At 45.5% G+C, this 27,710-nt stretch overlaps 1 protein-coding gene across 1 annotated transcript in view; it reads right to left on the minus strand.

Annotated features, from left to right (window-relative positions):
• Positions 1–13,755, minus strand: part of Smarcal1 (SWI/SNF related, matrix associated, actin dependent regulator of chromatin, subfamily a like 1) — a 48,485-nt gene extending 34,730 nt beyond the window's left edge. The window contains 7 exon segments of the mRNA XM_042055631.1: positions 1,338–1,524; positions 6,026–6,076; positions 6,608–6,820; positions 10,109–10,159; positions 11,149–11,960; positions 12,365–12,401; positions 13,578–13,755. Coding sequence (XP_041911565.1) covers positions 1,338–1,524; positions 6,026–6,076; positions 6,608–6,820; positions 10,109–10,159; positions 11,149–11,902 — 1,256 coding nt within the window. The 5' untranslated portion in view covers positions 11,903–11,960; positions 12,365–12,401; positions 13,578–13,755.
• Between the last annotated feature and the right edge of the window lie 13,955 nt (positions 13,756–27,710).

Raw genomic sequence — 27,710 nt, forward strand, 5'->3', positions numbered from 1 at the left:
AGTACACTGGAGGGAGAGGTAGAAGACGACAGGCCACAGAGTCAAGAGTGAAGCCACAGAGAGAAAACTCCGTCCAAGCAAAGCACGGGAGCACAGGGAAACATGAGAGGCCATGACGCAATACCCACTCCAGGGGTTTGCTCTCCCTTGAGAAACATGCCCAGGAAGGACAGAAAGAAATGAGCAGAGTTAGAAATACGGCATTCTGAGGATCAAAGCTCATTCTATATGCTCAGGAATAGAGTGGGGCCGGTAGTAACTAAAGCTACGGGCAAAAGGACAGATAGGGAGAGGCTGAGAGCTCGGCTTCCGCAAAGGGCTTTTCCACAGGCTGGCAGCTTCCAGGCACCTTGAAGCACTTGAGTGCACTGGGCCTTGCTCTCAGCATGGAGATGAGGGAGAGCCAGACGGGCCTCAACTGGAATCTCAATCCTGTCACTCAATAGCTGTGCCTCCAACTGCGGCAGTGAGATGGGAGAAAGGAGTACCTGACCCACCATCGGGAGAAATGGTAAGAAAGCCCTGGCACCATCCTAAACACCAAGGAACTGGTTCTGCTACAACCATCATCCCACAGAAGGGAGGAAGTAACAAGAGCCACTGAGAAACTACAAAGATTCTGCGCATCAGACATCTGGTCCCCTGCTCCAAACTCCAGTCCTCTTTCGCTTATTTGTGAAAAACTGATTGCTGGCTCAGAAACCTCGTAGTGAGCTTCGGAACAGGTATTTTCTTTCCTTCTTCTAATCAACTTGTGGGCACTATAAGACTCTTCAGCTGCCCCTGGCCTTCTGGTAAGATTCCCAAGATGCAAAAACTGAGCAGCTCTCTGGGGACCAGAGGCCAGCACACCAAAACCCAGCCGCACAGAGGGCAGCACATCTAGCCTATCTAGAAACTTCCTCGTCTTCTCAGCTGCCACAGGAAGCAGCCTTCCTCCCTCTCTGCAGCACAGAAACAGCATTAGTCCGTGCTGCCAACTGTGGAACACCAGCCACAGGAGCCTGAAAAGAACACCTGGCGGAGCAGGGAGCAAGCCAAAGCAGAGAATTGTGGGGAGAAATCTCTTGCCTTCCGCTGGTGAGAACCAGGTTTCTCTACACCTGCAATCCAAAGCCCTGGTTGACTCATGGAACTGGGAATCAATGGCAACAATAAGCTTTGGTAATAGCACACCTGGCTGTTTAATACTTAATGTTGAGTATTTAATCTAGATGCTTCCAGACATGGATGCAATGAATACTTGTTAAGTATTCATAAAAGAAGCATTTGAACCCCACCTGTGCTAAGTGATGGAATTCAAGCGAGAGGGAGCAAGAGGAAGACCAGGAATCTACCTAACGCCCTCTCTCTGAAAGGGCATGAGATTAGACACAAGCTTGGCATCCACTCCTGAAAGGTCAGCTTCAGGTATATCTTCTTTGGCTTTGAGAGAAGTCTTCTCCAGCTGAGACGCAAATGCCAGGGTCACTGTCTTGGGTAGAGGCTCCAGCTTAACTTGCTGGAGATCACGTGATTTTGTAACTGGAAAGATAAGGCAGAGGTATGTGAGCCAGAATGCACAAGTCCGAAAGACCTGGAGAAAGAGAAAGGGCTTTAGCACACAGAATTCAGCAAGAGGCCTTCTGCTACATGTTGCTAGCTGAGCAAACAGCCAGTGTCCCCTTTCTCTAGTCCTTAATACCTACAGATAAGAGGGTATTCAGTAAAGCAAAAGCAGTTTGGCTGACTATACAATAATAAAAAGAACTGTCTGATGTTTGTGGGTTTTTTTCAACCTAAAGTAATTAATTTTCTTTCTTTATAGTTCCATTTAAATACATAAAGGCTCATATCTACTAATATATAATATATATAATTAATAATATATAATATATATAATAGCCATTCAAAATCACCCCAGAAAGATCCTAAGAAAGCAAGTCTTCCATAGAATGGTTCTAGTCTTGTTTTTGTTCTGATGACTTCAGCATTTGGGGGGAAAAGAGCCCTTAAGTCGCCTTCTGTCAACAGGCAGAAGAAACACTGTGCTCTTCAGAGAGAAGTCATTAGGGGTTCCCAAGTTAGACTGGTAGGACAGAAGTACTACTAACAAACTATCAAAAAGCAGAGTCCATGCACAGGCCACAAACAAAGAAAAACATGGACTTTCAATCTTGTTTCATATGAAAATAACTATCTCCTCTTAAGGCTTTATATTGTCATCTCTATAGTGAAGCAGCTACAGTCACTGTCACTAGGAATATGTGGTGGGGGGGAAGGAGGAGGAGGAGAAGGCTCAGTTAGTAAAAGAACTGGCTGTGCGAAAGTGAGAACCAGAGTTTGGATTCCCAGAACCCAGGTAAAAGCCAGATCCACAACATGAGTCTGCAATCCCAGGTTCCTCCAGGGAGATAACAGGTGAACACAGGTGATTCCCCACGAGTTCCTGGACCAGCTACTTTCATGTATGCAGCAGAAAAGCAACAAAGAAACCTTGTATAAAAAGACAGAAAAATGGGGACTCCAGAGGTTTCCTTCTGATTTCCACACACGACACTGCACGTGCATGCCCATGCACACGTGCTCACACACACACACCAGCTGTTTCTGGAAAGTTTCCATAAACATAATTAACAATAGAAATTAGGTAAGGCTGATGGTTTTAATATGAAGTAGGCTGTTCCCAGAACCTGGGAACAACCTAAATGCCATCGATCGAAGAATGGATAAGGAAAATGTGGTAATTTACACAATGGAGTACTACACAGCATAAAAAAAATTACAGCTGGGTGGTGGTGGCGCACGCCTTTAATCCCAGCACTCGGGAGGCAGAGGCAGGCGGATCTCTGTGAGTTCGAGGCCAGCCTGGCCTACAAGAGCTAGCTCCAGGACAGGCTCTAAAGCTGCAGAGAAACCCTATCTCGAAAAACCAAAAAAAAAAAAAAAAAAAAAAAAAAAAAATTACAACATCTTGAATTTTGCAGGCAAATGGATGAAGCTAGAAAACATCATATCGAGTGAGGTAACCCAGATCCAGAAAGACAATTATCACATGTACTCACTCATAAGTGGTTTCTAAACATAAAGCAAAAAAAAACCAGCCTACAAATCACAATCCCAGAGAACCTAGACAACAATGAGGACCCTAGGAGAGACATACATGGATCTAATTTACATGGGAAGTATAAAAAGACAAGATCTCCTGAGTAAATTGGGAGCATGGGGACCTTGGGAGAGGGTTGAAGGGGAGGGGAGAGACAGGGAGGGGAGCAGAGAAAAAAATGTAGAGCTCAATAAAAATCAATAAAAAGTGATTGCTAAAAAAATAAAGTAGGCTGTTCTATACTAATGTAGAAATCTTTTTATCTCTTAAATTAAATCTGAATATGCTAATTTATACAAACTTCAGGAGACTGAGCACTCAATGTACTTGGCAGAAGCTGTTTTCATCAGAATTCCAGCATTCTTTAGAACCCAAACACCTGGGAAAGACAGCCAGGAGCTGCAGAGCTGCTGGAGGGAAGGGCCTCTGGAAGCACCCCATGCTTTTCTTCCATTCAGAGGGGAAGAACGCCACTGTCTCCCACAGCTCTGTTTCCAAAGTCCCGTATTGCTAGTTCAGCTCACGGGGCACTTCTGAGAACGACATCCTTCCTCTCCTCGTCAGCGCTGCCTATTGTCCTTTTTCGGTGCTGGTGAATGACAGGCATGTGCTGTCTGGCTTCATGAGTCATACAGAAGTCACTTCTACAAAAAGCTCTTTGGCAGGGTGCGCTAGCCACACAGCTGAGATGCTAGTGTTTCCAAACAGCAGCTGACAAGACAAGATCATGGAGAACCCTTCTGGACTGTGACAGCCAGGGAAAACAAAAGGCCTCATGCCAATTTCACTGCGGGCAGAAGGCGTCCAGTCACTTGGAAAGAAGAGAAACCTCGGAGTCACTTTCCTGGGGAAATGACTCTCGCCATGTCCTTGATGACACACTCAGGCCTCACTGCCATTTCTTAATTAGCATCTCAAGCACGTGTTCTACTAGCCTGGCATCAACAATCCGACTTCACACACGAGGAAGGGGATCTCCAGGTGAGAAGTATGGTACAAGTTCCCCAGGTCTGCAGCACCAGTGGAAACTGAGCCAGGGTGAGAACCAGGCTCTTTTCAGAGTGCTCATTCTGGCCTCAGTGCTCAGAGCTGGCGTCACGATTGCCTAATGGGTCAGGTTACAAATGCAGTAGGAGTTTAAATCTTGTTTCTGCCACCCCTGATTTACAGTGACTCCCAAATGTCCCCAGTAAGGCAAGCGAAGGCTTCCTTACTGGGACAATGTAACCAGGAAAAAGCATGTAAAAAATGCAAACTCGGGGCCTAGAAAATTACAAATGTCTAATACAAACTCGAGAAGTGTGCCCATTATGTGCATTTTCTGCAAGAAGAACTGACAGTTTATTAGATATTTTAAGGTCTACAGTCTACAAAATCTCAGGAAGCACTGTGGAAGGCTGACGGTTTCCCAGCCCTGCATCACCTGCAAATGCCACGAGTCCTGCAGTGCAAGTCCAGAAGAGGCAGAGAATTTTACTGCTCACATATTTGTCTTCCTTGGTCAAGGAAGACAATGAAGTGACAGGAAAGAACTAATTCCTATCTCTTATCAAAAATTCAGGTTAAGCCAACAGTTCCCTTTGAGTCAAAAGCTCCAAACAGCTGCCAGAGAACTTCAGATCCACACTGGCCATTTTACTGCGTCAGCCAGATTTTATGGATACTAAAATACCACCTCCTATTCAACTTAACCCTGCCGTTTATAGCAAGGCCTTCCTCAAGGAACAAAGCATTTTTCTTTTGTATTTATTTATTCCTTTGCATTTGTCTGCCAGTGAGACAGATAGGAATTTTAAAAAACAAGAAAAAAAATTTTTTTCAGATAGGGTCTTATGTAGCCCAAGCTAGCCTCAACTTGTTAGGTAGCCAAGGATGACCTTGAACTTCTGCTTCCCCTGCTTCCACCTCCTGAGTATTGGGATAACAGGCACGTGCCACCATACACACTGGTTCTAACACAGGCCTTAGGTATGCAAGGCAAATCCTCTAGGATCTCCAGCCAAGAGAGGTCCTTTCTTACTAAGAGGGCAAGTGGGACACGAAACAGTGAGCCATCTACCTGATACCTGATGCTACACAGTAAGTCAGGAGACGTGCAGCACAGAAAGCAACCCAGCTCCACCCTCTTCCTCAAAGCCCTCACCTGATGAACAGGTAGCTAATGGCTCCTCATCCTGAGGCTGGCTCGCTGCTATGACTGGTACTCACAAACAGCTCCTCCCACCCTCTGGGAGGGCCAATAAATCCACAGGGCACCAGGAAGGGGAAACAACTGTGAAAACTCACTACTGTGTTAAGTCAGAGAAGACTAGTGTAGGCTATGACCACAACCACCTTTCTCTGGCACATTAGGATTTAGGTTTGTCCAAGAAGAATACAAAGAAGAAAACGATAAACCAACCAGGCAGCTCCCTTTTGTGGTCATGGTAGCTGTGCACTCATCCCTGCTCTTGGTCAGTCTCTAAGTCTGTTCAAATTCTTCACATCAGGTCCAGACTTCCACATCTGACAGACGTAACCCCAGATGCAGCCTCAAACCACAACATTCTCCTACCTTCTGGTCATCAGTTCTGGAAGTAAACTGAGGTTGTCTAAAGTCACTTCCACCCCAGCACTCCCCTGAGTTCCCAAGTCTGTATCCTTCACTGTCTATGATGGCAGGAAGGCTTCCAGGCCCTGGGAATTTCAACAGTACCGCCTTGCCCTTATGGATCAAGAGCCCTGCGTCTGAATGGTTTTCACAAAGCTGCTGGGACTGGCAGGCTTGAACAGAGCAAGCCAAGCACGTCTTTCGCGAGCTACTCTGCCCTCAAGTTTATGAAGGTACCAACCACTACTATGGCAGCGGGAAGGAGAAAACCTCCCTTTTTAGTGATTTAAAGCTAAGGCTTCTCCTAAAGGTTAAGACTATGATGAAAAGCAGAGAGGTGGCTTTCTTACTGAGTTTATTGTGCTCCTCCAAAAGAAAGCTCCACTTCCTGGTCTTGGCATCTGCAATGAGAAGAGAGAAAGAAGCACACGTGCACTCATTCACTTTCCAACTTCATGAGCTTCCAGCAAGCTCTCATGATGGACGTGGTGGGCCTGAGGTGGGTACCATAGCCACCACCAGGGAACTTATTAGAAACACATCCACCCCCATCCCATAGCTAAAGCGCTAACTCCTATTAGGAGTGTTTCCATGCACGCCTAAATTTGACACCACTGTCTTAGGGTACAGGAAGACATTTCTTTGTAGGGCAGCTGCTGTTTTTCTGTTCTGCTAAGGTTAAAATAGAAACAAACGGGTTTAGAGTCAAAGCAGCAATGCACTTTACATTGGTCAAGACAATACTGACCGGTAATTAAGAAAACAGTTGGAGGTTCTCTTTGGGAAACTTAAGAGATAAAATGAGTGCCATTAAGAGTTCACTTTCTGTGACAACTGAGGGGTCACTGCCCTGCAGATACAGCTATCTCTCTATCAGGAAAGTCAGTGTGAACAATCAAGGACAGATCTGCAGACAGAGGTCAATCACTTGCCGTAATTCCTGGAATCCATCTGTTTAAACAGTGCGATCAGCTCCTCTGAATAGCCAATGTCAACCTCAAAGCGGGTGCGGGAGATGAGTAAGCACTTCCCTGAGACAAAGGCAAGGGATGGAGCTGAGGGAAGGCCGGTCTGTCCCCTGCCACTGTCATCAACCCCTTCCAATGGCTGTAGGGAGATGGCTGAGAGTTGCTCAGCCGCTTTCACTGTGAAGAGGAGGAAAGGACCAAATGATTAGGAGGATGACACTGGATGACTGTCACCTGACCCAGGACACTCTGAAGGGCAAGACAGAGGGCAGGGTAGGGCAGGGCAGGCAATTCTGTTTCTTAAAATCCTGAATTAAACGGGTGTAGCTTGTGAAGATGGCAGATGCTGTCAGTAATCTCTGTAGGCCGGAGAATCTGCTGGAGCTAACACACCACAGAGCGCCCTGGCACCCTAGGCAGAACTGCTTAGAGAACAAGATGAGAAACAGGACTGGCAGACCACAAACACACGACTTTCCACATTAGCTTATTACATATCGCTGATGTGCTTTGTGGCCTCAAAAAAACAGGAAGAAAAAAAGAAAGAAACAAAAACCCGACACTGACTTAAAAGGCAAATTAGCTAAGACAAGACATTTGCAGAAAACTTAAAAAGTAGGAAGAGGACAAAAGGAAAAGCATGGAGAAGCAGCAGGGAGAGTGGCTCGAAAACAGAAATGTTCAGCTTTACCAACGACCAAAGGAAGGGAAAACCATTTTTTTATTTATCAACGTTGCAAGATAAAACAAACAAACATAAAAAGACATTTATATTACTACTTGAGAAATAAAAAACTTTTGGGAAAATTAGTGAAGTAGGCATGAGTTTTAAGAGATTCTACTTCCGGGAACTGAAAATACAAACATAAACTTGTACACACAAGGCTTCCTTACAGATGCAAAACCAGGAAAGAGGAAGAAAATTAAACAGCAAGAAAATGACTTAGGTAACTCTGTCATATTCATACAACAAAACATTATGCAATCAATCATTTTTTCCTGTCAGTATGAAGTTTTGGAAAAGACAAAGTACAAAATTTACTATGTTCAATAGTGCAAAATATTTTGAGGCTCACAGTGGTCCATTATAATGATGACAGCCATATACTCATCACCCAGAACTGCTAGCTTTCATTAAAATTAAAAACGTTTATGAGAAGGGCAGGGTGCAAATGATACACAAATGTAACACTGTCTCACTTAATGACAAAAAAAGTGGGAAATGTACAGAATCAAGGGTCAGTGGCAGATGAGTCCAGAGACGGGGAGTCAAGTTCCCTTCTCTAGACATTGATGTGCTATTACGTGCTGAGTGTGGGTAGGGTTAAAAAAGCAAAATCCAGGTTAGGGATACAGCTCAATACTGAAGTGCTGACCTAGCTCAGCTGAGGTCCTGGATTCCATCCCTAACACTATAGGAAAAGGGGCGGGGGGGGGGGGGGGCAGGATGAAGTATCCACAGACACATTTAAATCGGTAACTGTAAGAAGAATAACTGGGCCAAGGATGTGGTTGAGTATTTGCTTACTATGCACAAGGCTTTGAGTTTAATCCTCAGTACTTAAAAAAGGAAACAATAGCTGGCGGTGTTGGTGCACACCTTGAATCCCAGCACTTGGGAAGCTGAAACAGGTGAATCTCTAGGAGTGTGAGGCCAGCCTGGTCTGCAGAGTGAGTTCCAGGCCAACAAGGGCTACACAGAGAAACAATGTCTTGAAAAAACAAATACACAGCCGGGCGGTGGTGGCGCACGCCTTTAATCCCAGCACTCGGGAGGCAGAGGCAGGCGGATCTCTGTGAGTTCGAGGCCAACCTGGGCTACAAGAGCTAGTTCCGGGACCGTCTCCAAAACTACAGAAGAAACCCTGTCTTGAAAAAACCAAAAATAAATAAATAAATAAACACACAAACTATACATACACACACATATATAATCTAAAATAAAAAGTATAAAAAGACACTAAAATTATAAGCCTATGTGAAACTTAAAAACAGAAATATAATTTATAAATCCAAAGCCACTACAGGGGACTTCAGGATATCCAGAGGGTTCACACACTCCAGTCAACTTTACCTAAAAAGCCACAAGGAGACTTTTGTGCCTAATACTCTTTAAAAAAAAAAAAATAGGTGGAGCAGTATTAAAAGTAATCATACCAAACAAAAAGTCAAGCTCAGGAGGGATGAGCAAGCCTGCCTATACCTTTACCTCAGATTCCTTTCCTCAGAACCAAGCAAACACATTTCTGTTAAGGTCCAGTCCACAGCAGCCCTAGCAAAGAACAGGACATTACCTAGTCACATGTTTTACAAAGAAGAGACCAAGGAAAGAAGAGAAAATTCCACAGAAATTGGACCATCACTACCCAGAAAATGTCCTGGCGAACCCAAAGAATTCTACCTCATATGCCAGATCCTCAGAGAAGTAATCTGAGCATTGATCCTCAGCTCCTGAAGGGCAGAGAGGAGTGGGTATAGACACAGCTGCTGAGAACCAGGGGAGAATGGGACAAGAGACAGGAATTTCTTTGAAAGAGGCAGCAGGACAATGGGACAGTGTACCGGGGTTTCTTTTGGGTCACCAACCAGCTCCCCAATCACCAGTTATAAATGCTCAGAATTATCTTAGCTCTTGTTTTAATCTATTTCTCTTTATCTACGGTTTGTCTCGGTGCTTTTTTACCTTTCTTTCATCCTGTGTATTTTACTTTCCTGCTTCCTCCATGTCTGGCTGGCTGGTGGCTGCCTGGCTTCTGACCCTGGACGTCTCCCTCTCTTCCTCCCTTGTTCTCATTCTCTTCTATTTTTCTCTCTGCCTGCCAGCCCCACCTATCTCTCTTCTGCCCAGCTACCCGGCAGTTCAAGTCCCTTAGGCAGGCAAGGTGAAAAGCAACACATCTTTACATAGTTAAACAAATGCAGCACTAATAAATGTAACACACCTTTACATCCTTAACAAAGGCAGCAGAAACAAACGTAACACACCGTCATACAGTTACAGAAATACTCTGCAACATAAACAAATGTAATACATCTTTGCCAGGTTAAATATTCCACAAGAGGACAGAAATATTGATATAAGACACACACACACAGAAGACAGAGGGACACCCAGGGCTGGCGGAGACTGGACACCACAGGATGGACCTGCCTGAGCTCCTGAATTATGGGGTTCGCTAACCAATGTCAGAGGTTAAACAATCTTCTCTTTAGGAGCAAGGCCTGGCACAACTGCCTGGCACTGCTGGAGCTGGCACAGCCCAAGGGGAATAGGCACTCCGGTTTCAATTCCAGTTGCATAACTAATTAGCTGTGTGTCCCTGCATTAGCTGCTCACTAGAGACATCATTTCCCCGTTTGTAAAGTGGGTGTTAGGAGAGATAAGAGACACCATGCAGCTGCGGGCTGAGAAGAGCCCAGTGCACAGAACCATCAGGTGCCAGCCCTTGCTAATGTCCCACTTACTCAGGGCTCTGTAGTCGGCCATGCTGAAGTCCCATGTCTTCGTAACAGGATCTGAAATAAACAGAAGGCTCGTCACTTTTTTTTTTTTTTTTTTTTTTGGTTTTTTGAGACTGGGTTTCTCTGTGGCTTTGGAGCCTGTCCTGGAACTAGCTCTTGTAGACCAGGCTGGTCTCGAACTCACAGAGATACGCCTGCCTCTGCCTTCCGAGTGCTGGGATTAAAGGCGTGCGCCACCACCGCCCGGCAGGCTCGTCACTTTTTGTCTCCATTTGTACTCGGACACTCCGTAAGAGTTTATTTCCTGAGCAGATAGAGGCCAAACTCAAAGTTGTTGACGGGCAAGCTCTCACAGACTTAAAAATCTCTATATGAGACAAATAACAAACACGGGTAATTCTGCTTCGTGTAGATGGAACCTCAGGCCCAGGGAAGTCACGGAACTAAGTGGGCTGAGGCAGTCAGGACTGAACTGTCGTGTAGTTGGGCAATGGTATGAGCAGTGGCTCTGAGTAGCAGAGCCAGCCACACCCTAGCTCTCCTCTCAGATGTTACTCAACCTTACCGAGGTAATCCATCACTTTAAAAACTGAAAGGAAGCCAGGCAGTGGTGGCACATGCTTTTAATCCCAGCCCTTGGGAGGCAGAGGCAGGCAGATCTCTGTGAGTTTGAGGCCAGCCTGGTCTACAAGAGCTAGTTCCGGGACAGGCTCCAAAGCCACAGAGAAACCCTGTCTTGAAGAACAAAAAACAAACAAACAAACTGAAAGGAAAAAAAAATCTATGGATTTCAAACTATTGTTTTTAGGCTTCAATGCTACACTACATACGTTGCACCTGGCAGAGGAACAGCCTCCTCAGCAAATTAAGCTCTCTCTACGGCCCTGCACTAGCTGAGTTTGACGGCTGCGTGAGACAATGTCTACCACAAAGGGAAACGCTGGCTAAAATAGAAAAATGTAATGTGCCAATATGCCCTCTTAATATTTATGAGAAACTGTTAGAACAGTGTCCAAAAATAGGAAAAGAAAAAGCCTCATTACCATAGCATCTGCTGGGCAGAGACTTGAACACGGCAATGAGCTCTTCATTGTAGCCAATCTTCACCCGAAAACGATCTCCCATCCTTATGCACGTTCCCTGAACACAGTTTACTTTCTGGGGCGAGGTCTGTAGTTTCTTTGGTTTTGTAGTTTCTGTTCTAGGTGTTTTTCCCCCTAAGGCATAATAGGTGCCCGAACCACTCTGTCCAGAGGTGGAGGGCTTCACAGTCTTGGCCTCTAACTCGGGATCCCTGGGAAACGGTCCAGAGGAGGAAGCCACTGAGTCCTGGGAGCTCTGTGCTTTAGCCAAAGGCTCCTGGGTTATGGTAGCAATGGATGTCGACTTGACCTTATGAGAAGCCTGGGGATTACCCTGATATGGTTTATAACCCGAAGGCTGCTGGTCAGAGATGTTTGGGGGACCTGGGGCAGGGTTTGAGCATGCTGTAGGCCTCTCTCCTTGGATCTTCCATAGCCTCTTCGCCGGCTCTGGTGTACTTGGCTGAACACGGTTGGAACTATGAGCTCTCTGATCAGCAGGAAATGAATTACTGAGATTCTGTTGCTTGAAAAGAACACCGTGGCCCACAGGCTTAGAAGGCCCTGCTGGGAGATTCCCCGCTGGGCCAGAAACAGTGGGGCCTGAAGCCCTGCCCTGAGGCTGTTCTGATAACTTCTCAGCTCGGCGGGCCAGGGCCTTTTGTCGATTCTCTTCAATCTTTCTCTTCTGCTCCTCAGTAAGCAGCAGGGACATTTTGACTCAAATAGGCTTATGCAGGAATGTCACCTTTTAATTGAGCAGCTGGCAAAAGCTGTGAAAGGTGGAAAGACTGACGTAAGCACTGTGTTCACTACGCTCCTACTTTGATCTGACAAGCTTTTGTCCCAGGGAACGTATTAGAAAAAGCTAAAGAACAAACTGAGTTTTCTTTTATAATTAAAATGGAAGTGACACACACACACACACACAAACACACACACGCACAGTAAGGAGCATATGTTAAAATAATGATCCTGATGAAAAAGCAAACAGTATTTCCAAAACACTGTATTTCAGCTGGAGTATTTTTCTCCCTCTCATTCCCTAGCCAAAGTGAGTTAGCCGAGCCCAAGGAAGTTTTACAGGGAAGCCTAGCTTCATTAGAAAGCACAAAGACTTCATTTTAAACTAGAAAGGTCAATGGATTAGACAGAAATAGAGCAACCAACTACATACCATGGCGTGACCCTTGCTCAAGCAGCCTGTTTCCAGCCTGGAGGAAGGAAGGAGAGCGTGAGTCTCAGAGAGTGTGTACACTCAATTGTCCCCTGGTATCCAAGCCTCACTACAATCTGCATGTCAACCTGCAGGGGCCAACACAAGCCAGAGCAGCAGCCTTCCAGCCTGATTTCCAAAATGTATCAGCAAAGTGACTCTTGGAAAAACAAGGGGGGGAGTTGGGGAGATGGGGGCAGTGGTCACTGTACCAAATACGAAGATGTAAAGGGTGGAGTTCAACTGTCATCTCACCTGCCACACGTTACCATGTTATCTCGGGGCACAGTTTTAAAGTGTTCTTTTCTTTTTTTGTTTTTGGGGGTTTTGTTTGTTTGTTTTTTGTTTTTCAAGACAGGGTTTCACTGTAGCTTTGAAGCCTGTCCTGGCTAGCTCTTGTAGACCAGGCTGCCCTCGAGCTCACAGAGATCCGCCTGCCTCTGCCTCCCAAGTGCTGGAATTAAAGGCTAAAGGTGTGCGCCACCTTCACCCTGCGTTTTGAAGTTTTCTTGCCACATACTTGGAAAATACAGCTATTCATTACAAAGTAGGGTCATCCTATACATTTTATTTTGTACTGTGATTTAATTTACCCTATTGGCTGGACCAGTTCTACAGTATTTTAGAAGCAGGGGCCAGAACACCCAATTCTCTGCCGGGTTCAGCCTTATAAAGTTTATAAACATAGGAAATACTCCAGTAGCACTGTGAGTCGTCAAAGGAGGGTCTAGACTCTAAACTTTGGAGGGCTTAAGATTTTCTTCTCTGTTAATACTCCCTTTAAACAAAGCACCCCAAACATCTGTTCTCACAGATGTTACACTACTGCCAGCCAGCAGCAGTTAAAACTGCCTTGTGCTAGGGTGATCTACCTAACTGCCAAGGTCTGGTATATTGACTGACCACCTCAGTAGGGGAGGTGAGACCACGGGATGAGAGGTCGCACTAAAAAGCCACAAACCACAAATGCACCCCCACCCCCCGACGTAGACATCCCTCTTTGCTGGGACCTGAGCTTCACATCCTTTCTGGGGCACCTCCCGAACCCTGCGAGGAGCGGACGTCCCGCCCCACTTTGCCTCTAACTTGGATCCTTCCCAAGCTCCCTCCTCTAGCCGCATTTGGTCTCGTCCGCCTCCAATGCCGCTGCCTCCTTCCCAGCCCACTTTCTTACCTAGCGAGGCCCGGAAAGCGAGACACCTTCGCAGAAGAGCCCTCACCCAGGAGCGTCTCCAAAGCCCTACCTAGACAGTTTACGCTTCTAACTAGACTATTAGAGGAACTGAAACTCAAAACGCCGCCATTTCACCCATCTTGGGGCGGACCGCGGGCCATGAGTGGCTCGGCCACCGTCGAACTACACTTCCCAGCAGCCAATATGGCTAGAGAGGCCGGTCATGAACGGGGGTTTATAACACATTTGGTGTAGGGCCTTCTGGGGTTTGTAGTTTGAGTCCGAAAGCCTGCCAATTGGCTGGCTGGTGAACTAGAGAAGGTGTGACGTTGAGAGCGGAGTAAGGTATGGTGCCTGGGAGTTGTAGGTCTCAGTCTCTCCAAATGTTCAGTCAGGCGTAAAGGCAGCCAGTGATGCTGAGCATTCAATGTCAGTGGTATCTCCACTGGACATCTCAGACAGCCAAACTGATTAATAAAAATTTTCCTGACACACCCCTTTCTAATAGTGTTGTCCTTGTAATTTAAGACCCAGCCTGCCTGAGTCTCCGCTCTCATGGACCAAGAGGAACCGGCATTATTAGAGCCTTCATCAGTCAGTGATGATCGTTGAGATGAACCTCACTTAATTCTTACTACAACCTATGAAGCATAGACAGGATCTCTTGTATCTCAGTCTTGTCTGGAATTGACTCAGTAGCCGATGATGACTCCTGTCTCCGCCTCCTGCAGACCTGCAGACCTGCACCTCATGAGATTTTCTTCTCTCTCTCTCTCTCTCTCTCTCTCTCTCTCTCTCTCTCTCTCTCTCTCTCTCTCTCTCTCTCTCTCTCTCTCTCTCTCTCTCTCTCCCCCTCCAATTTTCTCAAGGCCATATTCAGCTAGTTTGTTATTCTGGCTCCAAAACCCTTGTATCTATCAGATGTGTTCATAGTTGTCCCCAATTCTTGAGCACCCACATTTTTTCACCCCTGCAATGATTGAATATAATATTCTACTATCATCAGTGTATTGTGAAAGTTGCTATGATTCTGTTTTCAAACATAGTTCATTACAATGAGGTAGCTGTCTGAATACGGAGTTAGTAGGTAAAAAGCCAGACAATTAAGGAAAAGAAGCCACAGTGGTGGGTGTGTCCTTTGATAAGGAAAGAAGATGAGGGGAAGGGAAAAGAAAAGAAATTCCTTTATAACTGGGCGGTGATGGCACACGCCTTTAATCCCAGCACTCGGGAGTCAGAGACAGGAGGGTCTCTATGAGTTCGAGGCCAGCCTGGTCTACAAGAGCTATTTCCAGGGCAGGCTCCAAAGCTACAGAGAAACCCTGTCTTGAAAAACAAAAAACAAACAAAAAACCAGAACAAAACAAACAAACAAAAAAAGAAAGAAAAGAAAAAAAAGAAAGAAATTCCTTTACAGGTAAATCCAGAAATTCCAACAAACCACTGACAAGCTAGGTAGGGTGGGATACATATTCCAACATTCAAAGTTTAATTTCTGTGCCATTGTTTTAATTTTCTTACAATAATCACATATTTTGTGTTACTTGAAACATTATTTTCTAATAACAGAGGCTGATGATCAAGTCCTAATAGGCAAAGGATTCGAATCTACTGTGAAAGTTACGAACTATGTCTACCAGAGAATGCTTTAAAAGCCGGAAGAAAGTCTTTATTACAGGTTGGCAGCTATGTGGGGAACTCGGATCCTCACAGCTCCTTAGCGTTTATACACCAACCACATCTCAGTTGGCACACTTCATTTAGCAAGAAGCAGAACTACGGAAGCCAAAAAACAAGGTTAGTACATTTAGGGGCTTTCCTGGATCCTGGAACCATGGCCTGGGATGGATTTGATGGATTAGGTCTCTGTTCCCATTTTGGCAGGGGTGGGGCCTACCTCCCAGCTTTTGAGGTGAGACTAGCACCTCTAACGTGGCATCAACTGTGCTAAGGTCTAGGGTCCTGTTACATAAACATAGCCCCTGTGCCTTCCCTCTTCATTTGTTTGTAATTTCACATCTTCATGGGATTCCCTCAGTGTGTCGGTGCTTTTGTTTTATCTGTAAAGACAAAAGACACTGATGTAGGACAACAGCTCTACCTGGTCCTTTCTCTTCACTGTTAGAGCTGAAACAATGCTGGATGAAATGCTTAGCAACAACAGGTGGAAGGGGAATGTTGCTAGTATTCGAGGGAAACCTCAGATTTGGTTTCCTTCTGCTGGCACCCTTTTCCTGCTACTCAGTGTGAACAGCTGCTGATGTACACATGTGAACAGCTGCTGATGTACACAGTGTGAATACCTGCTGATGTATACGGTATGAATACCTGCTGGTATACATGGTGTGAATAGCTGTTGATGTATACAGTGTGAATAGCTGCTGATGTACACAGTGTCAATAGCTGCTGATGTATACAGTGTGAATACCTACCAATTCACATGGTGTTAATAGCTGCTGATGTACTCAGTGTGAATAGCTGCTGATGTACACAGTGTCAATAGCTGCTGATGTACACAGTGTGAATATCTGCTGATGTACTCAGTGTGAATAGCTGCTGATTCACACGGGGTGAATAGCTGCTGATTAGCCCACACCTGCCTTGCTCTTCCTGTCCCCACCAGAGTCAGTTAATTTGTTAAGACCAAGTGCTGTGCCTTCATCATGCTTGTCATGAATTCATAATGCAGCCACTTAACTCTTGTGGCCCACTCACCCATCAATAGAACAATATACTGTCCTTTGACAAGACAGAGAACAGTTGGAGACATGGAACCCAGGATTCCTGTAAATTTACAGATCTTGTTCCTAGAAATTCCAATGTAGAATGTCTGGAATTGAATGAAAAATGTGCTCTCCTTTCGAGTGCTAACGTCCTAAAATTGAAATAAGTGTTTAGTCTAAAACTCGTCTTCAAAAACTAAACTAATCAGATCCCAATCAAGTTCTGGAGTGACCTAACCTTACTATTGTATTTTTCAAATGTTCTCCATAGGCTGATGTTCTGAGAGCTTATTCTTGAGAAGCTGTGAGACTTTTAGGAGGTGGGTCTGGCTGGCAGAAGTGGGCCACTAAGGGAGGGATTTGAAGATCACAGGAGGCTCTCAGTGGTTCCCATTTCACTCTCTTTGCATTCTGGTCTGCTGTCATGTGAGCATCCTCTACTAAGTGTTCTTGCCGCAGTGAACTGTGCTGCTGTACCACACCGTCCCCACCTAACACGATGGACTGAACCCTCGGAAACTGTGATCCAAGATAAATCTTTCCTCCCTGAGCTGTTCCTGCTGGGTACTGTGTTCCCCATGACATAAAAATAAGACCCATTTGACAGAGTGCTGGGATTGATTCTAAGGCCTCATACATGCTAAATAAGAACTCTACCCCTGAGCTATATTCCTAGTCCTGTTATTCTCAAACCTTGATTCTGCTGCCCTTGTGAATTGCACTTAGCTTTCCAGTGTGTTGTTTATTTTGGAGCCAAGGTTTATTCGCGACTTCCTTCATCACTGTGACAAGATACCTAACAAAAGTGACCTAAGGAAAACATGGTCTATTTTGTCCCATAGATGAGGGTGCAGTCCACCACAGTGGGAAAGTTTGGTTGCAGAAGCTTGAGGCAGCAGGTCACATTACATTTGCAGTCAGGAAACAGAGCCATGAATTCAGATGCTTAGGCCACTTTCTCCTTTTCATTCAGTCCAGGATCAGTGCATAGAACGGTGCTGCCCACATTTAGGGTGAGTCTTCCCACCTCATTTAACCGAATATAGAAACTCCCTCGCAGACTTGCCCTGCGATTTGTTTCCATGGTGATTCTAAATTCCAGCAAGTTGACAATCAAGATTAACCATCACAGAAGGAGAGGGGCATAAATTAACCAAACTCTGTCTGGTGTTTATATCCAGAGACCAGTGGCTCCTACCTCTCCTGTTAGCCTTCTCCCTCCCCCCTCTGTTCATTGTCCTTTCATTCCTTTTTCTCTTTCTTCCCCCCTCTGACTAGTTAGCTATCCACTCACGATGAAAAAAAGAGACACAAAACTGCACTATGATCACAACAGGATCCGAATATATGAGGTTTAACCCAAGTCCTTTGGGATTCTACATCCTCCCTGGGTTTTCCTGGACTCAGGGTCCCTAGAGGACAAATGCTGTGTCTAAGTCACATTTTTTTCCAGTCTGTAATTACTAATTTCTCCCCACCCCCAACTCATATACTCCAGGGACCTGAAAACAAAGCAGTGGTCTTGCTGATACATTTCCAAAGAATCTCTGTAATTTTCATTTCTTGACCCATAAAGTAAAATCAGAAGGGACTTTAGAGGATATCAGTCTCCTCCTTTAGGAGTAAAGAAACAAGCTCAGAGAGGTCAGCTGGGCCTGATTAACCAGGCCAGAGACAGGTGCCTTAGCAGGGCTCTTTCTAGGGCTTAATTAGATGTACAAATGGTCACTGCATGCCTTCCCTTGCCTAATGGCCTGTGTCTGGACACCTAAACGAGATTAAAGTCTCCCTTGGGAGCCTCCTGCTGGTCATGTAAATGTTGGGCTTCCCTCTCCCCGTCTTCTATGCCCTAGAACAGGGCTCGACAGTCTCTGGGGAGGACTTTTTGACAGCCGCCTCAAGGGCACGCCACCACTCAGGTTAATCACACCAAGAGCAAGCACTTCGATGAGATGCAGGAGCAGATGCAAGGCTTTGAGGCTGCTCCTTCCCAGGGTGCTGTGGGTTGCCAAAGTATTTGCATATCCAAAGCACAGAGGAGCACTGTGAAGGTTTATAAGGCAAGAAATTCACCTTCCTTAGTGGTTGTTCCGTTCTGATGGATTTAATGACTGCGTGTAGCAGTTCCGCTCCTGTTTGCCACCCCAGCCCCCTTCCCACAACTCTAAAGTGGCCTAACATCAGGGCCTGCTGCAGGCGCTACACAGAGCTCAGTCCAGAGGCTGTTGTGCTGCCCCTCTCCCTGTCCTCATCTCTCTTGTTGTTTGGGCTTCCTAGCTAGAATTACTTCACAAGCCTCCCTCTCAAATCTGGCACTTTTTCTTTTCCCTTCTGGGACAATGTTACACATTCTTTGCCAAAAGCACCCCCTTGACACCCTGTTTCAATTTTCTTCCACTTGTAAAATGTCACTTTTTCTGTTCCTCCAATATTGCTGCTTTCATTTTTTTTAAATCCATTCATTCATTCATATCTTCACTTTAGGAAAACTCAGGGACTACACATGGGTGAAGGCACCAGGACAGCAGTCAGTCATAAGAGCCAAAGGATGCAATGCTTCCCACAGAAAAGACGAGGTCTAGAGGAGGAGTCAGGGCAGAAAGACGAGAGGAGGAGACTAAAGGCTGAGAATCATGAGGGACCTAAAAAGGCCAGGGAGAGACAACAGAGGGGACCCCTTCAGAGTGGTTGGGAAAGGTGGCATGGGCCCTGAAGGAGGAGAACAGGCAACCACTAGGTCCCAGAAGCAGAGGCAGATGGCTGCCTTAGTTTTCCTGGGGAATTGGGAACAAACCTTATTCACCTAAGATGGAACAAAGATAGAAGAAATGAGGCCTACTAATAGGAAGGTGAGGGTCCCTAACCATCTGCCTAACCCAAAAGTCTCGCTCCACAGTGGATCATTGGCTTCCCCAGAGCTACATAGATTAAACCCTCCCTTCACTTAGCCTTCTGCCTCCTGGCTATTCCAGCCCCTCTGGAACAAGGTTATACACAGTTGGGAGCGGAATGCAGGAAGGGGTGGCTGAAATCTCAGAACCAAGTCGAGCGCCCCTCCCTACTCCCTCCGTCTATGAGGGAGCATCAACAGACTAGACTGTGTGTGGGTCTCTCATGGGTGATGGTGGCTGCTTTGTTAAGATGGTAACCGCTGTGCTATGAACAGAGAGTAGCCTCGAACAGTCCAGGCCCACCATAGCAGGACCCAGCTGGGTCTGAGAAACTGGAAGGAGGCTGACGTGATTGGAGGGGGGTGAGAGGGGATGAGCAACATGGAGGCTTTAGAGGAAAAGATGAGCACTCAAGAGTCTAGATCTTGTCCTGAGGACAGGGGAGGCCACGGGAATTCGGGGATAGGATAGGATAGGATGGATAGGATGGATAGGATAGGATGGATAGGATAGGATGGATAGGATAGGATAGGATAGGATAGGATAGGATAGGATGGATAGGATAGGATAGGATGGATAGGATAGGATAGGATAGGATAGGATGGATAGGATAGGATGGATAGGATAGAATAGGATAGGATAGGATGGATAGGATAGGATAGGATAGGATAGGATGGATAGGATAGGATAGGATGGATAGGATAGGATAGGATGGATAGGATAGGATAGGATAGGATAGGATAGGATAGGATAGGATGGATAGGATAGGATAGGATAGGATGGATAGGATAGGATGGATAGGATAGGATGGATAGGATAGGATAGGATAGGATAGGATAGGATAGGATAGGATAGGATAGGATAGGATGGATAGGATAGGATGGATAGGATAGGATAGGATAGGATGGATAGGATAGGATAGGATAGGATAGGATAGGATAGGATAGGATAGGATAGGATGGATAGGATAGGATAGGATAGGATGGATAGGATAGGATAGGATAGGATAGGATGGATAGGATGGATTGGATAGGATAGGATAGGATAGGATGGATAGGATGGATAGGATGGATAGGATAGGATGGATAGGATAGGATGGATAGGATAGGATAGGATAGGATAGGATAGGATAGGATAGGATAGGATAGGAAATGGCTCTTGCTGCAGAGTGGAGAAGGCCCTTCAGGGAGACGAGTGTCCACAGGAAGACTTCATGGGAAAAGCCATCAAAGAAGTCTGGGGAAGAGATGATAGATACTAGGCCGCATGGTCAGATTGGACCCCCGTGGTGATATTTTTCATTTTATTTTATTTTTTAATTTTTCGAGACAGGGTTTCTCTGTGTAGTCCTGGCTGTCCTGGAACTCCCTCAGTAGACCAGGCTGACCTCGAAATCACAGAGATCTGCCTTCCCCAACCACCCAAGTGCTGGGACTAAAGGTGTGTGCTACCACGCCCAGCCAGGGGCACTATTCTTAATGTATCCTTTTGCTCCTAGCCCGCTATCGCAGATAGTCTTTGGAGACAGGCAGGTTCTGGCACATGTTCAGGGGCTGCATCTAGTGAGGGTCTTCAGATGGACAGGGTACTGCAGCGGCCTGAGCAGGCTGTGCTCAAGGGGCAGAATTTCTCTTTGGAGACAGGCAGGGCTCTCCCCTCCATGCGTGGGATTAACGGACTAGCAGGTTACCCAGAGGGCAGATCTGCTGTGAAAGCCATTCGGTTTGGGTTTCTCTTGATCCTCTGCCTCTTGACATCTTGGAATGGGGATTGATGGAGGCTCAGGGACCACTGCGCCATCCCCAAAACTGACTGTATGCCTGGATCCGACGGCTGCAGGCCTGTGCTGTAAGCTGTCCTCCAAGTCCATGACTCTCCTGCCGACAGTGACAGTCGTGAAATTGACTTAGGAAGTTGAGGTAGCACGCTGAGCTTTCTTACGGACTGTCATTCTTCCAAACATTAGATCACTTCTTTACAGACTTATAAGTCAGGAAAAAGATGGACTGCTCACGGCTATTCGGGGAGAATGAGGACAGAATGAAGGCAAGCAGTTTGCTCAAGTATAGAGAGAACACTGGGGTCTAAACTAAATCTCAGATACCCCAGTTCCTACCGACCTACTATGCTGCTCTGTGGATGCTACAACGGAGGTGAGCCACTAGCATTTGCTAGGATTTTATCCACTGTTTCCATGAGAAATCTCCAAGTTTGTCTCTGATGTGAATTGAAAATATCACATTAGATTAGAAATCATTGGCCAATTACAACATTCCTGAAGACCACAAGGGGGCAGATAAAAGCCCAAGAAGGACCTGTGTCCTCCTGTCATGCCCCACCCCCACACATAAAATGCTTCTCTCTGAGTCTCTCTTTCTTGGTTCTTTGTTTTATCTCTTCCTCACATTTATCAGCTTCTTATCCTTTTCTTTTTCTCTGTTCATCTATATCTGACCTGCCCATAGCATTAGACTAAAGCTTATTATAAATTATTTGCTTTGTGTTGAATTGCTCCTGGTTTTGAGCTCAGGTATTTTTGTTGCTGTTTGAGACCAGGCATGGCTGTGTATACCTGAATGGCCTGGAACTCATCAAGTAGACCAGGTAGGCCTTGAACTCACAGATATCTCCCTGCCTTTGCCTGCTGGGATTAAGGGTTTGGGCCACCATACCAGCCTTGAGCGTAGCTCTCAATAGGTAAAAACAAGAGGCCAGTCTGTTCAGGAATTTGAGGAACAAGGGAAGTTTTAGGAGGCTGGGGGACCCCCACACCCTGTCTCCACAGTAACGGTAACGGGACCTGCGCCTGTCTCCACGGTAACTCAGCCATCATTTAATCACCACCAAAATGTGGGATTCTATGGATCTTGGGACAAAGGTAACTCCTTCTCTTCCTAACGCCAGCATTTCATTTCTCCATACCAGGAGATTCTGTTTAGTGTCCACTCCAGGTTCGCTGCAAGCTCAGATTTGGTTTGTCCACTGAAGAAGGATCCATGGAACAGCTCCAAGCTGCAGGTTCAGGTGTGTCAGGGTGGTAATGGTGCAACGCAGCTTCCCGCGGCAAACAGAGCTGTGCACATCTGCACTTGATGGAGCCACTCAGACTAATTCGGGAAGGAATGGTTCCATTCATCATGAATGTAAATTATCCTAATAGAGCAGCTAAGAGCAGAAATGCTTTCTAGGTAACTTACGGGAAGGGACCTCCCACTCCTGGATGCAATAATAGAAAACCACTGGCTATCAGCTCCATTTGGGAAAGAGTGTTAGCATCCTTTCTGATCACTTCCTCGGTCCTTAGCACTGGCTTCCAGGAAACCAGCCCCCTCTTAGCAATCAGCTCAATATTATTTGTGTTTTAATTTTATTTTTCTTCTGTATCCTTCAGAAAAAGTGGGCTTATTCTTTCTTCACCCTATGTGAGTAAAAAAAAAAAGCCAGTACATATTTCAGCAAATACCCGAAAGGCTTTTAGATTTCTGGCACCAGTCTCTATTTCTGGATTATGGAAGTGAACACCCACCCGTCACTACCTTGTTCCCATTTAAATAGGCAATCCCATGCTTCTCTCTCAGGGCTCTTGTCAACTTATTACAGGTCCCAGGCTTCTCATGTGTACGTTAGTGAAACTATTGTCTCAAAAAAATCCACAAAGAACGACGAACAAATTGCTACAGGGATTTAGTGAGGCGCTCTGATCATGGGTACACAGGGACTAGGGAAATGTTTAAGCTGATGAAGTAGTATCTAAACTGGACTTGGAAGAATAAGAAGGGATTTGAAATCCAAAAGCAGTGGGGAGAATGGTGGTAATACTAAAACATTCCATCTGATACAAGCGCAAAAGCTGAGGAAAACTTGCTTAATTGAATTAATATTTAAAACAGTATTATTATTACTATTATTTCATGGCTCTGAGGATGAACCCAGAACTGCACACTACGCAAGCACTCTACCCCTGAGCTACACCTTTTGTGTGAGAGCTTATTGCTATCAGAAATCGACTAGCAGGATGTTTTCCTATCTGACACGGTCTTTGGGACCCCATGACCAAGGCTGAGTTAGTGAAGGAGAGCTGGGCAGGTCTCTTGGATGAAATGTGATGGAATTAGGTGTCTCTGTGTAACTCTCAGCTGCAATGAAGGAGTGAGCAGCCGTCTCCATATTAACACAACTGATCCCCCACAAGCCTCCTCAAACTCTGTATCTTCAGCAAGCACTTTTTCAATAGTGTGTCCTAATTACATCTGAGACTTTGAAAATATGCCTCAGCACGATCGTTCCCGCAACGTAGATTTTGTTCACAGGGACTGATACACTGCAGTTGTTTGGAAGAATGGGGAGTTTAACAAATACTGTCATTTGATTATAACTGTAGATATCGATAACATAATGTTTGGAGTAATGGTTCCTTCACCAAACCTCCCACTACCTTCCCATACACCAAATATGTGCATCATATATCACACATTCAAAATGGTTCAAAGGCCATCTGAAAACTCCCAAAGGTCAGTTGGGTCTTTACAGGAATTGAGTGCAAAGCTGTAATAATGGTGATACTTGATCACAGGAATTATAAAGCCAGTGGCTGCGTGAGCTTCCAAACCAAGTTGGGCTCCAGAAAAGAGTCAGTTTTTCAAAGGTCCAACTCATCATCTACAGAGGTCTTGGCATACATAGAGTGGGCATAGTCTTACCACCCAATACATCTTTATCCAGCATCTTCTAGGCTAGGTTTTCCTGGGCCTCTGGGCTTCACCCAACCAGTGTATGCTGTTTGTGTGATCAGCAAGTCATTTAGGAAGAGCCTTTTAATTAAGAGGAGATCAGCAATTTATTACATTAGAGCCGCTTAGTACCCTGCCATCTGGCCACAGCTCTTTCTGGCCCCCTTTTGTCCCCCCCCCTCAAGCTTTCACAGGCATTAAAAAATGACAGGAGAGCAACAGAACACCTGCCTGGACTAGGAGAGAACCATATAGCCTTTGCTGGAAGCAGAGAGGAGATTCTAGGAAGAGCTCTTAGTGTCTAACCTTCTCATAGACTGCTTCTACACCTGCAAAGTGGAGATGCTCATGTCCAGCCGGAAGCTCTGAAATGCCTTGCACAATTGCTGACTTTGTAGAGGTAGTCAGAGAACAGACCGAATCTGAAAGCTGCAAGTGAGAAGCTTTGCCATGGGTGATGGTGGCAGCAGTGACCACTACATTGACACTTCAGCGAGGCCACTAGACAGTACCTCCATGGAAGCCCCACCTGAGACCCATTTTGCTGTGACCCACATAGACATCCCTCCTTCTTTTTTCTAACTATTTGGGCTGCCCAGGGAACCTATAGTCACCTCTTGGCTCACTCCACACAAACCTGGATGCCAGGACAGTTAGGGAAGTACAACCAGAGTTTTGGGGGTTTGGGCATGATTAAACAAAGAGCTAATAGCGATCTAAACTAAGAAGAGGCTAGGGGGTCAAATCTGGTGGGTATATTTAAATATGTGGCCACCGGAAAGGGTCTCGCAGCATGATGTGACAATCAGATATGATGTCCTAGAGTAAAATCACTATGAGTAAGACAGCCAAATAAAGAGTCATATAAGCATAGTGTAGACTCAAGGACCGTGAGCAGCACAGCTGTCAGAGACGTGATTTTCCAGAATGGTGATCAGGTCAGATATAGCACTGGATGAAGCAACTCACTAAGAACTTTCAGTCTTATACACTTAGCATATAATAAAAATCGCATTTTTAAAAAATATTTATTATGTATACAATATTCTGTCTGTGTGTATGTCTACAGGTCAGAAGAGGGCACATCTCATCTCAGATGGTTGTGAGCCACCATGTGGTTGCTGGGAATTGAACTCAGGACCTTTGGAAGAACAGGCAATGCTCTTAACCACTGAGCCATCTCTCCAGCCCCTAAAAATCGCATTTAAAAAGCTCTGCTTATGGGGTTGTGGAGATGGCATTTTTTGTTTTTTGGTTTTTTTTTTTTTTTTTTTTTTTTGGTGTTTTGAGACAGAGTTTCGCTGTAGCTAAGATTAAAGCCCTGTGCCACCAACATCCAGCTAAAGTACTTTCTAAACAAGTGTAAACACCAGTTCTGATCCCCAGAACCCACGTTAAAAGCCAAGCAGGCATGGTACCTTGCCTGTAACCCCAACACTCAAGAAGCAAAAATGAGGTGTCCTTAGGGCTGACTGGCTAAGTTAGACTAGCCAAGTCAGCAAGCTCAGCTAGATGCTCTGCTTCTGTAACTAAAATGGACTAAATAGAGTGTGATAGAAGACACTTGAGTCAAGTGGTTGTGGTGCATGCCTTTAATTCCAGCACTCGGGAGGCAGAGGCAGGCAGATCTCTGTGAGTTCAAGGCCAGCCTGGTCTATAGAATGAGTTCCAGAACAGCCAGAACTATTACATAGAGAAACCCTGTCTCAGAATGTCCAAAAAAAAGACACTCAATGTTAATCTCTAGCCTTGACATGCACATGCAAACACGTACATGCATGCCCACACACATGCCCACATGCATATCAATATGCATACACTCAACATATATGTCTTAGACACACACACACATATATGAAAAGGTCTTGTTTACATATGAAGTGAAGACGTTCTTTTTTTAAAATTGTGTTATTACTGGGTGCATGTATGATGTTTTGGCATCCCAGAAATGAAGCTCTATTCTAAAGCTCTGAGGATGGTAAGTTTTCACCTTTGCAAATGTCTGATGGTACATTGTGAAGCTGTAAAGCATTTGTCAGACTGCCCCATTGATGGCCAAAGAGCCCAGTGCCTGGGGTCCTGTCTTCTTGCCAAGGGTGAGTCCCCTGCACATCACTTGGAACAAAACACCTCCTAGGGAGCGATCTTGCGCTAGGTTAAGTTGAAAATGTGAACTAAAGTAAATTAAATTTTAAAATATGATGTGGCATGATCAGGAAACTTTAAATTTGAATGGCTAACAAATGGCATGGCATCTTTCTTCATTTTTGTTAGGCATGATAATAAAAATAGTTTTATGTAAAAATAAATACACACAAGTACATGCTAACACAAAGAAGAAATCTATCTCATGATAAAGCTTAACAGTGACCGTTTAAACACAACATGCCTAGGAGGTTTAGAGAGGACATTTCTGGGCTGGCGACTCAGCCCCCAACTCTCTTCTGGAAATTTCCCTAATATGACTTTATATGACTTTAAAGTCGCATGGGAGTCACCTCCTCACCACACATAGATCAGTGATCTGGGTCAAGTGGGGCCTGTCTGTTGCTTGCACAAAGCACCTGAGACGACTAGAGAGTTTACTTTTTTGTTCTTTTGTTGCCTCTCTCTCTCTCTCTCTCTCTCTCTCTCTCTCTCTCTCTCTCTCTCTCTCTCTCTCTCTCTCTTTCTGTTTTGTCCCCCCCGACAGGATTTCTCTGCAGCTTTGGAGCCTAACCTGGAACTAGCTCTTGTAGACCAGAACGGCTTCAAACTCACAGAGATCGCCTGCCTCTGCCTCCCGAGTGCTGGGATTAAAGGCGTGCGCCACCGCTGTCCTGCTTGTTTTGTTATTTTTTCAAGACAAGGTTTCTCTGTACAGCTCTGGCTGTCCTGGAACTCACTCTGTAGACTAGGCTGGCCTCAAACTCACAGAGATTCACCTGCCTCTGCCTCTGGAGCACGGGCTTAAAGGCATATGCCACCACCATCTGGCTAGGGATTTTATTAAAATAGAATAAACAGAAGTTTATTTTAAGAGCCTAGCACCAGCACTGGTTTCTGATGAGAGTCTCAGGGTGAACAGTGTCACATGCTGGGGCTCAGGGTGTATTAGGGACACTGCCTGTCTTGGAAGGGAAGGCACAGCAGCAGGCTCAGGAGGCAGGTGATCACATCGAATCCACAAACAGAAACAGAGAGTAGCAGATGCTTAAGCTTCACTTCTGTTTCTCCTTCTCATTGATTCCAGGACTCCAGCCCATAAAATGGTATTTCCTACACTTAGGGCGAGTTGCTGTTTCAACTAACCTAATCTAGAAAAGCTCACACAAACCTGTCCAGAAATGTGTTTCTATAGTGATTCTAAGTCCTATCAAGCTGCCAATCAAGGTTAGCTCATCACAGGAGGAGAGACAGTAGACAGGAAGAGGAGGAGAGTGGGCCCACGCCCACGTGTCAGGAGCAGAAGAGAGCAAACAGAGAGAATGGAACTTTTTTTTTTAACATTTATTTAAATTTATGTGCATTGGCATCAGATCTCCTGGAACTGGAGTTACAGACAGGTTTGAGCTGCCATATGGGTGCTAGGAATTGAACCCGGGTCCTCTGGAAGAGCAGCCAGTGCTCTCAACCACTGGGCTATCTCTCCAGCCCCTGGAACTTGTTTTTGAGCAGTCTGTCACACCACATCATATCCCCGCGCTGCAACTAATCTAGTTCTTCCCTCCCATGAGAGAAGCCTGATGCCTTCTAAGGTGGCATCACTGATGACCTAATCACTTCTCACTAGAAGCTCCGCCTTCGAAG

Source organism: Arvicola amphibius, chromosome 8 (assembly GCF_903992535.2).
Source record: "Arvicola amphibius chromosome 8, mArvAmp1.2, whole genome shotgun sequence".
Taxonomy (NCBI): domain Eukaryota; kingdom Metazoa; phylum Chordata; class Mammalia; order Rodentia; family Cricetidae; genus Arvicola; species Arvicola amphibius.